The 19,818-nt window shown below is 41.2% G+C and overlaps 1 protein-coding gene across 7 annotated transcripts in view; it reads right to left on the reverse strand.

Moving 5' to 3' along the window:
* The window catches only part of TTC7B (tetratricopeptide repeat domain 7B), a 145,598-nt gene extending 127,022 nt beyond the window's left edge, over positions 1-18,576 (reverse strand). For all 7 annotated transcript variants that reach the window (XM_074908539.1, XM_074908538.1, XM_074908535.1 and 4 more), the window contains exon 1: positions 18,296-18,576. In XM_074908539.1, the coding sequence (XP_074764640.1) occupies positions 18,296-18,416 (121 nt within the window). In that variant the 5' untranslated portion in view covers positions 18,417-18,576. The remainder of the gene's footprint in view (positions 1-18,295) is intronic.
* Positions 18,577-19,818: the final 1,242 nt, after the last annotated feature.

Here is a 19,818-nt window from a genome sequence, read left to right on the forward strand (position 1 = left end):
CATACTTCAACAGTAGGGCAGGCAACTCAGGATCATACCCAGCTGAGTTTTGAGCATTTCCACAGATTACAAAACCCCTCTGGACAAACTTTTCCACCATTTGACTGTTATTGTAGAATATTTTTCCTTGCTATCCATCCAACATTTCCCTTGTTGCAGTTTTTGTTCATTGCTTCTAATACTTCCACTGTGCATTTCTGAGAAGAGGCCACCTCCATACTCAAGAGGGGGTGGGAGGTGCCGCAGTAGGATCCCCTCTTAGTCTTCCCTTTCTAAGATTTATCAAATGCAGCTCTCTCAACTAGGCCTCTTAGGTCACATGCTTTCAACCCCTCATCATTTTGGTAGCTCTCCACAAGGCTAACTCTACCATGTCTTTCTTGTGCTGGGGAGCCCAAACGTAGATACAGTATTCCAGATGTGGTCTCACAAGTCACAAACAGTAAGGAATAATTTCTCTCAAACTGCTAAGTACATTCTTGCTAATACAGTGCTGAGGGTTAGCTGCCAAGTTATGCTCTGTCGTTCACCAGGAGCTTCATATCCCTTTCTGAAAAGTTTTTAAGGCAGTGGATCCCCAGGCTATACTATTACAGTTATTCCTTCTCAAGTACAGGACCATGGCATTTGAATTGCCTGAACTTCATGAGTTTTGCCTTCAGTTCATTTCTCCAGCCTGTTGAGATCCCTCTAGTCGTAGAGAGTCATAGTCATATAGTCCCCTCCCTGTATTCTGTCACCCACAAAATCACTGATGGTGCACTCTCAATATCTATGTCACCAAGGTCACCAAGAAAAATACTAAACAGTATTGACTGCAGTATCAACCTGAGAGTCTCCATTTCTAATACGTCACAGATCAGATTTTTTTTTTTTTTTTTTTTAAACTGTGATCAAACCTCTGAGCCCAGCCAGTTTTCTACCTGGCTCCTAGTCCACCTCTCTCTTCAACTGAACTACGAGATATACTATGAGGAACTGTGTCCAAAGTCTAGATAAAATTGAAGCCAACAATATCCACTGTCCCCACAGTCAGTCACTTATCATCAAAAGCTATCTGGTTGGTTAGTCCTTGATAAACCCGTATCGGCTGATCCCAATCCCCTCCTTATCCTTCCAACCAGTTTCCAGGACGTGCTTCCTAATCTTCCCAGGGCCTGAGGTTAGGTTGATCAACCTGCAGCCCCTGGATCCACCTTCTGGACGTTTTTGCAAGTGGCCATATGTGCCTTTTTCCAGTCACCAGTAATCACACTTGATCACCAGGACTGTTAAAAAACCAGGTGTTCTTGCAATGACACTGGTCAGCTCTTTCAGCACTATGACAAAACCCACCTGGGTATCAGAGACTTGTCTATGGCCCCTTTGCCCAACACAGTCATTCTCTGTCAGATCATAATGCTTTATTTACTTCATGAGACTTTTCCATCAAATGGAGTAATTTTTCACTAATATCAACAGATTTTCTGCAAGAACTAATAATTATAGTAAAAATTATAATAATTATACTAAAAAGCAAAAATGGTACAATCGTCACTTGCTGCAATAAAGCAAATTTTCCAAGACAAGCAATATGCTAAAATGAGATTTTATTTTTAAAGATACTCATCATCTATGTTGTTAGTTTATTTTCTGTTTTCTTTTCCTTCAAACAGAAATCTTAGCATAATTGATAAAAATCAACAGCATGTGTAACTTCAGTTTGAAACTGCAAACTATACATTAAACCAACCAAATCTAAACCTGACATTATAGATCCCCTTTGTTACAGACATATTCCAAATTCCACACGTCATTAGCATAGCCACAGTATTATTATAAACAAATAATAAAGTCAGATACTATAATCAACAGTACGCTGCTCAAAGATAGCTTTAGCACAGCACTCTGTAGGACAGCATTTTCTGCAACTGTTCCATCTCTCTGAAAATCAGTGTAAACTGCATGCACAGAAAAGACAGCTGGTTTTGTACACCAGTGCAAGACAGGTTGGTCTTTGGTGTAAGGAGTTTAACATGTGCTGTGTGAAAGGGTCTCAGAGATCAGAGGCCCACTCCAAACTTACAAAACTGTGCTTCAGAACATGTTCACAGGATGTAATTATTTGCTTGGCAAAGAATAGGTCACTGAGGGGTCCTTTCAGCACAGGTATTTTACTAATAATATTCAAAAGACTCCAGAGAGTGTTTCAAGTACACATTTTTTGTTTATGAGCTTCTTTAAAAAGGTGATTAAAAAAAAGTGGGCCTTGAAAATAATACTTGAGGTCAGCATCATAGTGTCCTACTTGGAAGAAGAATGATGAAGATTAATTTTGCTGATTTTATTTTTAAAGCTAAGCGGTAACTTAAAAAGTGGTAAAAATATGTTAAACTGTTTAAGTTTTAAGGGATGTGCAAGTAGATACTTCCTCCCTGTACTCTTCAAAACCAAAGTATTTCAATTAACAAACAACATTCCTCTTTCTTTTTATTCAGTTCGTGCTTCACTGAGCAAACTTAATTTCCAAAGAAGGTTGACGAAACACAAACGTCAAACACAGAGTGTCATTTGGATCCCTTGCTAAAACCAGTGCTTTAGTTCAGGAGCTGAAATATAATCAAGGCTGTTTGCAATGAAAAGCATGAGGTGTATCACCGACATTCTTCAACACTTCAAATAGGAGAACTTCAAACATGCCAAAGAAGAAAGTATCACACATGCCTTTGCTCTCATACGCATTCTTTTAAGCAGGTCTCAAAAATTCTTCTGTCCCACAGTCCTGTAACAAGCATTTCTTTAATGAAGTTAAATATAGTAGATCTATCTTTACAGAAAGACAGGAAGAAACACAGCTAGACTGTGTGCCAGCTGCCAGAGAAGTTCTGTTTATATAAACTTCAACATTGACTTTGAAGCACATGAAACAACTCATTTGGATGATTACAATAGATTTGCAGATATCTTTAAGAACAGGTTAGACACTAAGGAAAAAGAAAATTAATCTTGCACTATTAGGTGTGAAAATGCATTCCCTGAGGATTCTTAAAACAAAGTGCTGAAACCATCCCGATTACTAAAGGGGAAAATAACCATTTTGCCTGTAACCAAAGAACAGCACTGGCACATGCAAGAGCAGAGTGTAGCCATACTCCCCTCCAGTTGCTCAACAGCTGCACCACAGAAAGAGGAAGACCAGAAGGAAGACCTAGAAGGTCCAATTCTCACCCATTTGTGGAGCCACAGCAGAAAAAGACAGGCATAGACAGATCTAGCACTCCGCAGAAAGTCTGCAAGATTATTCCTCCCTTGTACCCTGAAGAATTTCTCACACTGGGGAAGGTAAAAGGAGACAAACAGGAAGCCACCTCTAGAAAATTTAATTTAGCCTGCCTCTGTCTCTAGCTCTCTTCCCTCTCTCACCCTCTCCCCCTCCACTCTAATAAAAAGTCTCTCTGACAATGACTTGAAAAAAAATATTTTCTCTAAAAGCACAGCACAAACAAAAACAAAGCCTTAAATTCATGCTGGCACATACTCTGAAACTATTCAGACGTGTTAAGATGAGAATCAAAGTAGTCTATAGCACCCAGCTATTTTGTTCCCACCACTGAAGCAAGTTAGAGAAGCTCCTGATCCATCCGCTAGCTAGGGACAGTAACAGTGCAGCAACGTGTATTACACACCTATTTCCTTCAGAGGAAAGGTGAGAGAGGAGAAAACAGACATAATTTACACACAGATCCGACTAACACAAAAGCAGTTCTTCTAGGTCACCTATATACAGCACAACTCAACACTTTTCCCCTGTACCATGGCTATACAACATGAGACACAGCACCATAAGAGAAACAGTTACTATCAGACCATCCCAGACATGCTGCACTTGCTCAGCTGCTGGTGACTAACACTTGGAAGACAACAGGTCACAGAATGCAAACCGTAAAAATTACAGCAAAGCAGAATTTTCTTATTTATCAAGTCACTCATCTGCTAAGTCAGTCAGACAGGGCCGGACACTGACAACAAATTTTAAAATCAAATTATGACTGAAAAAGTACTTTATTAACAAAGCATTGACCTGAGGCATGTCAACCATTCTGTGCCAGTAAGACTGAGCCTCAATGGTGCTTATAACAAAATTCCAATTGTGTGGACATTTCTGAAATAAACCATTTATGAAACAATAAGTCTAGCAGAGTTTTTAATCAGTTTCAGCTATCCCTTAAGACATTCTGGGATAACGTAGGTAACATTTGAGAAGAAATTGCTTTTCTTTTTTTTTCAGCACAGTATTAGTGATCTAGATTACATTCTTCTGTGAGACCCTTTTTAAAGACAGAACTAAACTGTGCAAAGCTTGTAGATACCTTGAAGTCTAGCATTCTTTCAGCCAGTCTAAACAGATGTTCCAGAAGAAAAAAAAACAAAACAACTTAGTAAACTGTTTCAATACCATGAAAACCTGTTTCCCACTTTTAGAGAACTGAGATAGTTATGAATCAACATAAAAATTTTTGATCAAAGGAAAGACTCCCTCTTATTCATTCATTCCCCTGCTGAAGAGTTCATCAACAACGATTACTTAGTAGAGTCAGGGGATATTTGATGACTTATATCACATATATATTGCAATGCAGAACCACTTCCTAACTGGAGAAGGACAGCCTAGCTTGCTCATCTGTTTCTGCAACACCACAGTATCACTAAAATAACCCTCTGCCTACGTCCTCTGCCTATAACCAAAGAAAAGTCTGAGCACCTTTGGACTGCAAGACAAACTGAAGGATGCTTTAGGTGAAATACCTATTTCTGTTAGCTCTGAAAGCAAAGCAAAAAACCCAGGCACTTCTACACATGCAAGCTGTTTTCTTTCAGCTTAGAGACACACTCTTACAAATATCTTGCAAAGAACCTTGTGCACATGTGGCTATCCCTCTTTGCAATATGGATCACAGAATGGTTTGAGTTGGAAGTGACCTTAAAGACCATCCAGTTCTAACCCCCTGCCATGGGCAGGGACACCTTCCACTAGACCGGGTTGCTCAAAGCCCCGTCCAACCTGGCCTGGAACACTGCCAGGGAGGGGGCAGCCACAGCTTCTCTGGGCAACCTGTGCCAGTGTCTCACCACCCTCACAGGAAAGAATTTCTTCCTTGTATTTAATCTGAATCTACCCTTTTCCAGTTTAAAGCCATTGCCTCTTGTCCTGTCACTACACGGCCTTGTAAAAATTCCCTCCCCATCTTTCCTGTAGCCCCCTTTAAGTACTGGAAGGCTGCTATAAGGTCTGCCTGGAGCCTTCCCTTCTCCAGGCTGCACAACCCCAACTCTCTCAGCCTGTCCTCATAAAGGAGGTGCTCCAGTCCCCTGATCATCTTCGTGGCCTCCTCTGGATCTGCTCCAACAGGTCCACGTCCTTCTTATGTTGGAGGCCCCAGAGATGGATCAACCCTAACCATCTTCAAAATGAGAATAAAGGCTGGCATAAATATAGGGTGGGAGAAAAATCACACACGATGACGTGTCTTTGTAAAATAGTGACTAAAAATATCATAATGACAGCTGCTTTGCTACTTCATTTTTAACATCTGCTTTTTGAAGAAAAATTGTTACCACACTATCTGAAGCAGTTACTCACAGAAAAACACAGAATTAAAACAGAGGATTAATCTTTATTTATCCTGGGTCAAGAATGATAAATACTTGTTACTATTAGCTTAAAACCATGATCCATCTTGAATCATCCACTGAATCACATGCTAAAATACCAAATAATCAGTTTTCTGATGAATGCTACCACAACCTCCAGGCATCTGTTGAAGAACCCAGGGGTTGTTAGCAGGCTAAGTGAGAGGAATATCTAGCTCTAAATTCTTTTCTATATGTAAGTTTAGGGAGGAGAGAAAAGAGAAAGGTAAGAATGGCATCACTACACACAGCTCAAAAAAAAAACCAAAACCCTAACTCAATACAGATTAGGAGCTCTGTAACTTGCCTCTCCAGAATCCCTCTCCAAAAGATGACTTTAAAGGTTTGTTCAATTCCAGAGTACACCAATATACATCCATAGTGAATGATTAAGTCTTCTCAGTATAACTAATGAGCCTACTACCTGTTGTTCTAGGGGGTAGCAAATAGCTGCTTTGTTTAAGTATTACTTTTCCTGTGGTGGTTCAATAGTCTTGGATAAAAACCAAAGCAAAACACCTAAGGTTATTTAGGCCACAACTACTATCTATGTGGTTTCTCAAGTGTTCCTACTATTAATGCAGAAAATGAAGTATTTTTTAAAAGGGCCTGATAATTATTTATTTCAGTTTATTTTTAACATCACAAGAAAATACTTGAAAGGTACAATGCAAACATGCCTCTCACAGGTAACAGTTGCTATCACCCCTGTGGCAACAACTATCAACAACCTGCTCCTGGTATCCAGGCTGCATGCACAAGATGTTCCTCTACAATGAAACATCCATGTCACACGGCTGTGGTACACTAGCAAGAACACCGATGATCCTGTACTAACAAACACAGTGACATGCTATGGAGCCTCGACAGCTCAACATCCAAAGTGAGAAAGAGTATGGGGAAAAACTGTTTTCTTCCTTATATGCCAAATGGCATAGATTAAAAGAAGTATTTTTAGTGTTTTGTTTCACTCTCTTCTGAATTGTACAGCTGCAAGAAAAATGTGCAGAATTAGGATAAAATCTCCCACCACAAAGATTTAAGCAAAGAGGCTCAACCTCAGACTCAAGTCATGAGGATCTGAATTTGAATAGAAAGTATTTAGGAACAGAAAATACAGAGCAAACTAGCTACAGAATCTGAGGTGACTGGCCAAACAAACTTTAATCTTTCCTTGTAAACAAGCTCACAACAAATCTAGAAGCACGTTGTATCACTGTATCTACTCTCTACCAAAATCTTCAGTATTTCGGACTCTTAAAAAGCACAGTTGTCCAAATGCATTTAAGTCAAAAGATCACAGTTACCATTAGTTCTAAATGAAGATACTGCATGAGGTGAGATCAACTGGATGAAACATGGAGTTGGAAGAACAGAAGACACTGCTGCTTCACCTGCCCTGTACTGGATTCCAGAAAGAGAAAGAAATAAAATCTCAAGTCTTAACTCAGAACTAAAAATTTTTAAAAAATAAATTAAAAAGCAGGGAAGGGTCAAGGGCAAAGAGGACAAGTATGAGATTTCCAGTATCCCAGTGGGACCATAAATTGATGTGCAGGATTCCCGCAAGTCAAAACTTGCCTTGTAATCTCTGTTCTGGTGCTTCAAATCTTCCCAAAGGAAAACTAACTTGAGAGTGAAAAGAGAAACTCCTCCTACTCAGTCCCTAAAACTCTTATTCTCTCTAAAGGTAAAACTGAAGGCTCAGAGTACCTGAAGGGCTTCATGTTGCAATTTTGAGAGGATTTTTCCTCAGACTTCCTAAAACATGTTGGATTATCATTATGCCTAAATCTAAAAAATGAACTGAGGAATTTTTATCTAGGACTTTGATGCAGCAAGAAGGATCCCAAAGGGGTCAATGGCTCCATACAGTACCCAGACAACAATTTCAGAGTAAAGTTTCTAAAAAAACAGCTGAAGAGGAGAAAAATCGTATAGCATTGCGCAGAACATTTATTAAGAAGGCCATTTTAAAAATGGAGGTTTCTTACAGAGGAGGATCTGGAAATCCTGTATTCAGAGCTGATTTTATATTCATCTGGCAGAAACAGCATGAAACACGTGTTTTCTAACTGGGAACAAGTTGACCATACACTTAAAACAAAGACATCTGCTTTGTTCATGATGCATTTAACAGTCATTAAGAACACTGGCTGTACCTGAAGAGGAATATTAGCAGAAGTCTCCAAGTGCTCATTCAAGTAACTCTGACAGAAGTTACCTAAATTGAATGCTAAAACTAATCTTAGATTTATACAAGGTTTACATTAAAGAAAAACAATATATGAACATACAGATGTCACTTATGATTCCATCAATCACTACTAAGTAGCAAGAATTCACAGCATCGCAGGATAGCTGAGGTTGGAAGGGACATCTGGAGACCTTCACGTCCAACACCCCTGCTCCAAGCAAGATCCACTAGATCAGGATCTTGTCCATTCAGGTCTCTGGGGACAGTAGAAGAGTAACTAGAGAACACATGCAGTCCAACAGGCACTCCTGGCGGAAAAGCTGCAAACTGATGCAGACAATACACATGTAAGACCAGAAGCAGAAAATACAGTCAGCTGCTCAAAAAAACTTAATTCTACTTATTAACACTTTTAATCATACACGTTCATTCACTCAGAGGGCATGGCACCCTTTTAGTGTGCTGCTATGCTGTATCTAGGCAATTTTCCTGCTTGACAGCCAAAACTCACTTTGAAGAAAAAATATTATAGGCTTCCCAGACTATTTATGCATATGCAATTTTACTTCCAAAGTACCACTATGACAGAAATTTATTTTATGAGGGTACATATTAAGAAGAACAGAAAAGTGCAGCAACTGTTTCAAATTATATTATTTTTATGGCTTTTTTAATTTTAATATTCACAGTCCCAAATTTTGTGAAATGTTAATACCATCAGAAGAGTAAATAATCAAGCCAGGACAATTACAATGTATCATCTAGATTACTGATAAAGTTTATGTTTGAATTAAACTTGACCCATTCAGCCAAATGCAACATAAAACCAAGAAATAAGGAGATGGGTCATAACCAAGATGGGGAAGCATGAAGTGTGGGAAACAGGTTTACCATCATCTCTGGGTGTTTAACTGGGAACAGTTCTAATAACCATACTGAGGGTGAATGATCAAAATTTAGCTTCTTTCCATTTATGTTTTGTTTAGGTTACAAAGAAGATCAAAGAACAACTTGGGAGAACAGGAAAAGCACATGCTGTGATAGCTAGGAATTCTTTTCAATCTTGCTTCTTGTCATGATTTGTGTCTCAAAGGACAAACCAGTTTTCTTGTTGCTACTAACAACAACAAAAAAGACTAGAGACTATTTAGATGGAAGGCAAAACCAAACCAAGTCATGGGGACAGTGGCTCTTGTCCATGCTTCAGAATCCAACTCGTGTTCTTCCAAGAAGGTAAAGAAAATGGTTGACAAAAAAAGCAAATTAAGAGATTGACAAGATCTTGACTCTGCCCAACTTCTTATACATCAGGAACACTTCCTTACTCCTAAACCTCACCATCTAGAGATTTTGGTTTGCACTTCACTCTCTTCTGTCTGTATTAATCACTGATTAATTGTCAGGTCAGAAAAGGAACATTTTTTCATCTATGGGATGACCCAAAGCTCAGAGTAAAGCACACAGATGAACCTCTGTTCCTCAGAAGAGATCCTGCAGCTCTCTACCATTTCCAAATGCCAGTCACTCAAAAAAACCAGCCTCTTCTCATCCTCTTCCTCCACCACTAGCTCCACCTGGGAAACCTTAAGTAAGTTCTTGAAAGGCAGTAACCTACTCCTGTCACTCTCAGAGATCACTATCTCAGGTACATAACCACCGATTTTAAGGCAGAAAGCATCTTCTAGCAACTTTGTTGGTTTGTTGGGTTTTTTTTCAAAGTTCTATCAGCTGTTCTAAAAGCAGTACAACCTGTACTTTTGCCTCTCCTTAAACCCGGCTCTAAAGCAATCCCATTAAAGCCTTGATTAATGCACAGTGCTTTCTCCCCATTAAGGTAAAGAGACTATAATTAAATGGTAAAAAGAAAAACAGAAGCGTGGCTGGTAGCTGAGCACAGGCAAACCTGAATTTTAAATAAGATAAGCAACAACTTCTTCACATAATTAACTGCAGAAAAAAACAGGGGAGGGCCTGGAAGTTGTTGGTGTTTTCATATCTTAGTTGCCTTTGCAAAAGTTTTATGGAGATAAAACAAGTTACTGCGCGAGGTGAGCTGCATTCAGGATTTGTCTAGAGCCAAAACAAACTTTCCACCCACTTTTTGTGAAAGGAGCACAGTTTACACCTCCTTTTGGGAAGAGGAAGGATAAGTCTTCTGTGAACCCTAGCAACACCCTGCACCTCTGGACTCTGCATATCTTCATAATAGGTGTCAGTTCCCCAAGGAGCTGTCTGCACCATGGCTCCAGCATCTAACACACTCAAGGCTGAGAAGACTACTCCTCTGTGCTAATAAAGGGGAAACTCTAATTCATATAGTCCAGGAACTAACCAAAACAGAACAACAATACATAATTTCAGATTAAGCACTTAAATGGAGAACTTAACAGTGGAAGAGAAATACTGTAACATTTAACTCCTCTTTTATTTCCTCCTCTCTTTCAGAAGAGCTTAAACATTCAGGATCTACTTTCACTATCAGAGAAAGAACTCCTAAGTATCTGCTAGAGTTAGATCCTGATCCTCTTCTTTTCCAGACAATACAAGCATATGTTTAAAAGTCCTTCCTTTGCTTTATCACCCTTTACATCTTACACATCAGAAACATCAGCTGTAGACCAGCTGTACCAAAACTCAAGTTGTTGATTAATCACTGTGATATGCCATCTCTACAGAATACTAATATGGGTGACAAACTTAGTAACAGAGTGCTTAAGGCACACAGCTTGCTTCCTACTACAATATTACAGATTTTACAGATTTTTCATGTGATAATTCCACTAGCAGTGATCAAGACAATTATAAAGACAGAATGAGTCATTTGACAAAATATTTGATTCTAGCCTTAAGATGTATGGCTCTATCTCTAGAGTCTGGTCTATCCTGTGAAATGAATGAACCAAGATCCTGTTGGAAAAAAAAAAAAAAAGAAAAACAGCATACACACCATAAAGCTGTAGCAAAATCTGTAAAAAAGTAGATTTAAAATTACTTTACAACTACATTTAAAAAAAAATACCACCTTTTGTGCATTCCATTCTCTTGAAGATAATATGATTAATATGAAGATGAATGATTTCTGTTTATGCATACACATTTTGAGTGGAATCATATCAATCACACACAGATCACCAGTGGGATGAGAACTTGAAAAACTCATATAACATCTAAAGCAACAGAGCAACTGATAACATCTCTAATCAGAGCAGTTTACTAGTAACCGCCCCTACACCTTCTGCCACACATTTGCTGACACCAGAGAAATGCCCAGATTCAGCACTCTTCCTCCAGAGCCTGGAGCAGAGATCAAATGCTCTCCAATGATTAAAGGTCTGGCTATCAACAACCATAGCACTATTAGCCAGACATCCTCACTCCCTCCAATTCATCTCAACATCCTGCCACTTTGCTTTTTACAAAGTTATTGTCTTCAGTCCTTCCTTATAAGATCACTAATTAAATCATCTTCAGGGCTGAGAAAATTTCAGAGAATGTAACCATCTCATTCTAAAATCTGATTATTTACAAGACAGATTTTCAGGAAGGGCAAATGGCCCACCTTTGGCATGGTTAAGGACCTTCTGCCCCCTTCTATACTACTGTGCAAATCAAACTCAAACAAAAATGGTAGCAATCATCCTGAGTTTAAACTAATGACCTTATTTCCCTATAGAAGAGTTAATACTAAATTTTAACCCTTGAAGTTAGGTCAAAGGAACCTAGAACAGCTATGATACAGACATATACCAGTATTTATACACTGATAAGTCAGGCTACCACTTCTTAAAACTTTTAAACAAAGCAACAGAGTGCTACCAACCCAACATTAATATGTGAGATGTCTAATTTCTAAAATAATGATATTCATAATATATGGAAGTATCCTTATAAACATAAGCAGCCAGAAGTTCCAAATACCCAGAAGTTCATTCCACTCAGACCAATTACATGCTTCCTCACAATGGGAGAAGAAAGTTGCTCTCGCCTTTGCCCTTCACTGGCTGCTGCCACTTCATTTTCCACCAGCTGTTGCGCTCTTCAGACCCCTGCAGGAGGCAAATCAGCTCAGTAAGCCAGCAGAAACTAATCCCAGAAAAAGCAGCAATGAGTTTTCTGTTGGCCCAGCACAGTAAGTCCCATCTCTGGCATTCATCAACACAAGGGAGAGGCCGGGAATATGTAACCAGGAGAAGCTGCATAGAGAAGGGGCAGCTTCAGTAAAGGTAGGATAAAAGAGCTACTCCATGCAACAGCAGCAAGGTGTCAGACCAGCTTGGTTACTTGTGAAATCATACTGACTACGCTAGCATCTTCTCTTCCAGATGGCAAGTCAGATGGAATACAAGCAGCAGATCTACATCATCACTTACACTGTTGTAACACCCCTGGATATCTGAAGAAACAAAGCTGTCAGTCAAAACCAAGACAACTCATCTTATTACTGTCACCATCTTTGGTCTTCATTCAGAAAAGTATGTCTCCTTAGTATGCTTTTTCTGTAAATATGATAGTGAACGCAATGGAAGGAAAACAAAAAAGATCACAAATGAAGAAAGCTGCATTTCCACCTTTGTGGAAATACAAAAATACATGTCACACCATGGTCTGCAAACTCTTCTGGTAGAGATGTAGATCTCTTCAGAAAGCTTTGCATATATAAACTGCATTACAAGGTATATGTATAAAAACCAAACAGATTTGATAAACACCTTCTAAGTAGGGCATGAGTCCTAAGAGGTTTAGAAATGCCTGGTTTACTCCGAGGATAAGCTTTAACTATACATCTGAGGTCTTGTATTTCACAAGGGAGTAAAACAAATGAAAACCTATGACTTTATTTTTACATCCTACTTATATCCAGATAAAGAAGCAGCACAGAAAGTGACAAACACAACCCACTTCCTGAACTTTTGGTTTTGCTACCTTGCTCCTAAGTCCTCTCTGCTCCCTTATGCTGCAAGGCTAAATGTGAGGAAAGGTATAATAAGAAACTATAGAAACAAGGTGTTGAGAAGAAAAGCAGTCAGAGAAAAGATGACACACAAACCAACAAAGAGAAATGGTATAGTAATGGTATTAAAAAATTCAACTGGTAAGAAAGCAGTATGTAAAAGGCTGGTGTATTTCCATCAACAAACTTGATATCTGTAGGTAATGTTCTATTTTCATGGCAATGTCACAACGCTTTTGGTAGCATATAGATCCACGAACTTCCAGGGCATGCATTCTCTCCCCACAGTAATACAATATTTCACACTGGCTAAGGTTTCTACAGGACTACATCAGTCTACCTCACTTAAACTATAAAAATTCACCTCCTCAGTGCTTTTCCTGACAGAGCCATACATCTCACTGAACTTGAACAAGGTCATGTTCCAATGGCAGCAACAATGAATGGTCGGAAATACCAGTGGAAAATCACAGATCCTTTATTTTATCCATTCAGCTTGCCACTGAACTAACCTCAGGTTTCCTCACTGTGTTTCCAAAGGAAGGAAAGAAAATATTAGAGCACTGATGTCCTGAGAATGCTCTGAGCACACACAACCTTCATACTGAAGTCCATTGTAGCTGCTTCCTTTGAAATGCTAGATTCATCAATATTTCATGATGAACTTGCTATCAGCTTTGAAATGTGATTGCTAGCTTCCAAAATTATCAAACACCACAAATTTCCAGGCACCCTGAGAATCCCAACGCCCAAAGCTATGAATGACATGACACACTCATTAAAACTGTTGCAGAGAGATTTCAAAACACAATCCTCATAAACCTGAACACTTCAATAAAATACATGAGTCATCTGTAAGATCAACATTTTGATAAATTCACTGAAAAACAATCATCACTGGTGTTTCACAAGTCTTATTTTTCAATATTTGAGAAGAGCAACTTTACAGATCTCTTAAAAAAATAAAAGCTTTTAATGAAAAAAGTGATGGGGATTTAAAATATATGTGATCATCACCAACTATTTCGGGGACTGCTACACCAAACCTTTCCTAGAGAAAAATCTTTCTCTTATGGTACGTTGCATTTCATTCACACAACTATGGCGTTTTTTTGATGACAAACCAAGTTTTCCAAGACAAAGTTGTACACGGCTCTCCTGAAGATTAAGGCCTTTATTTAATAAAGTAGCCCATTCAGACTGGCTTAAAATATTAAAGAACCCTATAACCAACGCTTCCCAATTCTGGGCGCACTTTAAAATACATTTTCATTCATTTCAGATATTCAATATTTACTATTTTACCTCTTCCAGTAATCTGTGAACAAGCAGTTTTGTACTTGGAGCTTTTACTAACTCTCATGACTGTGCTTCACCACCATGATGTTCATTTGCAGTGTTAGACTAAATTCAACAAAGGGAATCAAAATTTCTTCATTTTCTTAGAAGGAACCTTTTAAAGTTAGTTAAAGCAATTGGGAGCACTCACAAAGCTTCATTAGTGAAAACTGCTTTAAGATTTTATTTCTAACAACTTGGGGTCAGTCTCAGTTCCATTTGAGAAGTGATACTCAAGATGTGAACACCTAAGGACAGCACCTTTTCTGCAACAGAACAGCCTACAGACTAACCAAAGATCACATCTTCGTGAACCTCAGAGTAGCACAATGCTACAGGTTTTGTAAATCCTGCTGTACTAGCTGTAAAAGGCAAGGTGCTAGCAGCAGAAGGGGGCTGCAGGGGTGGCCCCTGTGGAAAGAGGCCAGGGGCTGCCCTGTCCCAGGCCCAGCTGGCTCCAATGGACCCACAGCAGGACCCAGCTAAGCCCCTCAGCGGAGCTGGCAGCACCTTTGGGAAAGTGTATTTAAGAAAGGGCAGAAAATGCCACAGAGAGGAGGAGGCAACAAAAGGAGTGAGAAACAGCAGAAGGAACACCAAGGTCAGAGAAGGAGCGGGAGGAGGTGCTCCAGGTGCCAGAGCAGATATACACCACGGCAGCCTGGGAAGGACCCAAGCTGGAGCAGGTGGATATGCCCCGAAAAACTGTGCCAGCACAGATTTTTTTCTTGAAGGACTGCAGCCAGTGGGAAGCCGACACCAAAGCAGAGGAAAAAATGAGAAGGAGAGAGCAGCAGAAAGAAACCACCTCACACAGACTGTAAGCCCTTTACCCCACCGCATGGGGATGGGCACAGGAGTGAAACTGAGCCTGGGAAAGGCAGGAGGAAAAGTGTTGCTTTCATGCCTGTCTTTCTGTTTCTTACTATCTGAAACTATTTTAACTGGTAACAAATTAAATTAATTTTCCCCAAGTTGAGCCTGTTTTGCTCACAACAGTAATTAGTACGTGATCTCCCTGTCTTTATCTGAAGCTACGAGTCTTACTCTATTTTCTGTCTCTGCCCCACTAAGGAAGGGCTGAGACTAAGCAGACAGGTGGGCATTTGCTGTTAGCCAAGGCTAACCCACCACACCTGCACATAAATTCTGACCCAAATTTTTACTGGAGTGCTGATGAAGCAAGAGCTCAAACAGAGATTTGTGTTACATGACCTGAATCTCATTACTCTGCTAAGCCCTGGTTCTGAAGGAGAGAAAGGTAATACAAACTGGATAAGTACCTAACAATTCCAAGTCAGGAAAGGCCCATCTTTCATTCATCTACCCTTTGTGAAAAACAACACAAGTCGCAGGCTTGACACAGAGCACATATTTTCCATAATCCAAACTGTGACTATTACTAATAGAATAGCAAAAGCAGTGACCAATCCATTAACATTTCTCTTCCCTCTTTATCTTAAAGCTCAGTAAGCTCACAAAGCCATTCAAAAACAATCCAGCTACAGAAATTGATTCTAGTAAGTGCCATTTCTGTGCACCCCAAATCCTGCGTAAACTGTCATTTATACTTGATCCACTGCCAGGTTTTATACAGACCCTAATTCTGTGAGGGAGTAGATAGGCTCCATCAGCAGAATAAAACAGAAGAAACGATACAACAATCAAGTCCCCTCAAAATACTGCACCTCTCAAGTGCTGAGCTTCTCCAGAAGTATATACTATTGCCTTATGCATCCACACAGACCTTCCTCCCAGGAGCTGCCACTGCTATTTCTTCCTTCATCTAATTTGGGTTGCAAGCTTCAAGAGATAGGAACTTGATAATAGGAAATACTACATCAATGCAAGACAGTCCAAATAATAATTCATCCCATTAAAATTTCTGTCAAGTTCTCTAATCCCCACTTCCAAGCAGGAGGTATAATTAAGTCCTGGTAAAGTAACAGATTTAAGTGAAAGATTTAAGAGATTACAGGAGGCCTTCCCCAAAGGATTGCTTCCTACCTGCGTTCAAAGAGCAATAAACCCTATTCCTAGCAATGTTGATATCCTCAGTTAAAACGCTTAAGCATTCACGAGTCAGAGCCAACTCCCTAGACACCAATATATGGACAGAATGAAGATCCTCTCCCCTTTTTCTTTCTCTCACACTTTTAAATCATTCCTATGACATGGTTCCACATTCAGCCAGATCTTCCGTTATCCATTCCCTAGCTCATTTGTAAAACTGAACATTACTACAGAAGGAAACAGGAAAGTTCCAAGTAGTTTTTCTTCAATAATTGCTTAGATTAATTAACAACAGGGATATGTGTTGGAGCACCTGTCAGTTCATATCTCTTTTCATGGCTGGAACAGAGGCCTTGCCTCTTCACAGTCTCACTAGCTGGTAACTTTGGCCTGCAACCTGTTGGGTACACCAGGATCTGGAACAGAAACTTACAGTTTTAGACATTCTCAACAGCAGAGGCATGTATTTCATTAAGTGAATTACTCTCTTCCTGTGTTACTCCACCACAAAAGAAGAGTCCCTTATGATCACTTAGCTTACTGACTGTTGATGTTCTGTTAGCTAGAACTTGGAAGCCACAGGCATTGATTTAACCATTCCTGTGCTGTCAATAAGAGACAAAAATCTACATATGATACTTTCCCATGTTTTAAAGATCAGGAAATGCTCCCAAAATTTGTATTTTGACTGGTACAGAATCTAAAAAATACCATAATAAGAAAATCACCGAAGCGTAAAATTATGCAGACTGCATAATCTTATCTGATATGCTTGCTCAGTAAAAAGCACCCAGGTCAGAGAAATGTAAGTCAAACTGTCAATAACATTTTCTGCCTAGCTCTCCCTGCCTGTCTGAAACACTTTAGTACATATTAAAACTATGAAGATCATGCTTCTCAGTCAGACAGACAAAAAACATTTGCCTTTGCTTGAACTGATCTTTAAGTAGTTCATAGTCTATAACTCAGCAAAGCATGTCCTTAAACATAATACCTTCCACCTTTACACCTGTGTTTATTTTTATTTTAGAAACCAGTGTGTTTCAGGATGATCACTCAGTTGGTTTTAAGGCCAACGCATGTAAGCTTATCTACTATCCATCCATCTTTCTTTTCTCTCTCTTCTCTGAGTCAGGCTTCTCCTCTTTTATTTGTATTTCTATAGACCTGAATCGTGCAGTTTTCTTCCCTGCCTAAACGTGCAGAGCTATCACTGCCTTTGCAAGACACTCCCAGTGACACCATGCATACACCTCATCCTCTATGTTAACTTACCACCTTTGAATTCAGCCCAAGTTCTGTCTCTGCAGACTTGATTTCTCTCTAAAAATACCTCCAGGTCCACCTCAAACAGATCAATGAGCTCAAAGAGGTAGATGCTGTCCTCATGTCTTAGCTCACACAGAGAATGAAGGCATCCATGCCAAAGAGAAGAACTTCCCTGCATCTCCCTTGTTCGGTAGGCACTTCCATACCTCAGAACAAAGCACTGCTTTTCACCTGCTTCAGTTAAAGCGTTTAAAAGTTTGTGATGTAAGAAATAATAGACCAAGCAAAGCATTTATAGCTTTTATAAGAAAATAAGTGAAGCCGCACTATATTGCTGGGGTATGTTTTTAAGAAAAGAACAGCAGCCTTCATACAAGGTGCTGCGTAGAGATGCGCCCGCTGTGCAGGCAGAAGGACATTTCGGGGTCTGGGCTTTATGCACACCGCCAGCAAACTGCAACACTCACGACAAGCCGTCAGGCCGCTCAGGACGCAAACCCACAGGGCCGAGACGCGGCCTCCCTCGGACCTCACTGGGGTGGGTGCTCCAGCGCGGGGGGCAGCGCCCCAGCTCACGGCCCAGGGCCGATTTCCGAGGCGCCCGCACGCCAGGGTCAGGCCCTCGGCGGCACCCGCCTCCCCGCCGCCCTCCTCGGGGCTCCCGCGCCACTGGGCCGCGCCGCCCCGACCCGCTCCCCGCCCCTCCAGCGGCCCCCACGCCCCGCCGCCTCCCCGGGCACCCCTCACGCCGGCCAGCCCGGCTGCACCTGCCGGGCCCTGCGTCCAGGAGCCCCGCCAGCCCCCCCGCCCCGCGGGCCCCTCCGCCGCGGCCTGCCGCCTCCCGCCCTGCGCCGCACCGTTAGCGATGAGCTTGGCCGAGAGCTGCTTGACGAGCTCGGGGATCCGCTCCCACTGGCACTCCGAGCGGCACCGCTCGATCTCCGTCTCCAGCCGCGAGCCCGCCTTCTTGGTGGCCATAGCCGGGCCGGGCCGATGGGTCCCGGCGGGGGAAGAGGGGCCCGGGGCGGCGGGAAGGGGGAGGCGGGGAAAGGACGGCGGCGGCACCGGGCGCCGGGGCGGCGGCCACCAGAGCGGCGGAACTTGAGGGCTGCGGCCCGCGCCGCGCTGGCGGGCGAGCGGCGGGAGGGGCGCCACCTGCCGGGCAGCGGCGGGGCCCGGGAGGAGGCGGGCGCGGGCGGGGCCCGGGAGGAGGCGGGCGCGGGCGGGGCCCCCACCGCCACCCGGAGGGAGCGAGCCCAAGGAGAGCCGCGCGGGAAGCAGGGCCGGTACAGCCACCGCCAGACACGGGTCCTTTAAAACAATTACACATGCGGAGGAGGGAAAAAAAAAAAAAAAAAAGAGGGAGAATTAATCTAATCTCATCCTTCCGCAGGCTAATGGTGAACATGCTGTACTTCTCCACTTGCACCAAACGTTAACACAAAACCAGTTCCTGCCCGTTAATGGTCGCCTCTTCCCTCACCTTGAAACCACTCATCCGCACTCACCCTGGGGTTTTTAATCCATTTAAAGGCATTCTCTTTTTTCCTCCGCGCTCCACACACCTCACACGCTTTCTCTGCAGTCTCCTTTAGCTGACTCTTTCACATCTTGCCCCGTGGAAAGGGCGGCCTCAGCAGCGTGGCCCACTAGCGCAGCACCCACTTGCTCTTTAGCTGAACAGGAGAGAGTAGAGCAAAGATCTGCACTGTGCATAGATTATCCCCTACATTTTGAGAAAATAAATGCATTTCCAACATTTGGGTGAAAGAAAAATACTAACTGAAACATTTTCAAGAAATACCATCTATCTCTGTCCACTACATCACACATGACACACCAGTTCCACAAACTTAGACCTCAGAAAATAACTGCCATGACTGATTTCCACTAAAAAATGTAGCAAAAAGACCAAGACTGCACTGAAGAAAAATCTTGCAAATTGCTATTTACTTTTCCCAACATAAGGATACAGCCCATCAACAGAAAGAAAGAACAGGTCCTTTATGACAGGTATCAAATTTCTTTCTCAGTGTTTCAACTAATTTACTTTTCATTCTCAATGCTATTGAAAGCATAATAGCACAAAATTCAGATATTGCAATCTGCTTTTTTATCAAGTTGCTGTTATAGCACTTACAGACCAATTTCAAACAAAGTATACTTCAGATTTTAAAAAGTGAAACAGTAGCAGAACATAACAGTGTTTAATAAATACGATGGAGTATTGCCGGAGTGAAAAGATGATTTAATACTCTAACAAAAGCAGGAGAAATATGTGATAAAGAATTTTTTTGCTTATGAGATGTTTCAGAAGATCCAGAGAACATTAAACTGATTGGTGTTTCACTGGAAAGATAATTAAAAATGAGACAGGAAA

The sequence above is a fragment of the Athene noctua genome, chromosome 6 (genome assembly GCF_965140245.1).
Source record: "Athene noctua chromosome 6, bAthNoc1.hap1.1, whole genome shotgun sequence".
NCBI lineage: Eukaryota > Metazoa > Chordata > Aves > Strigiformes > Strigidae > Athene > Athene noctua.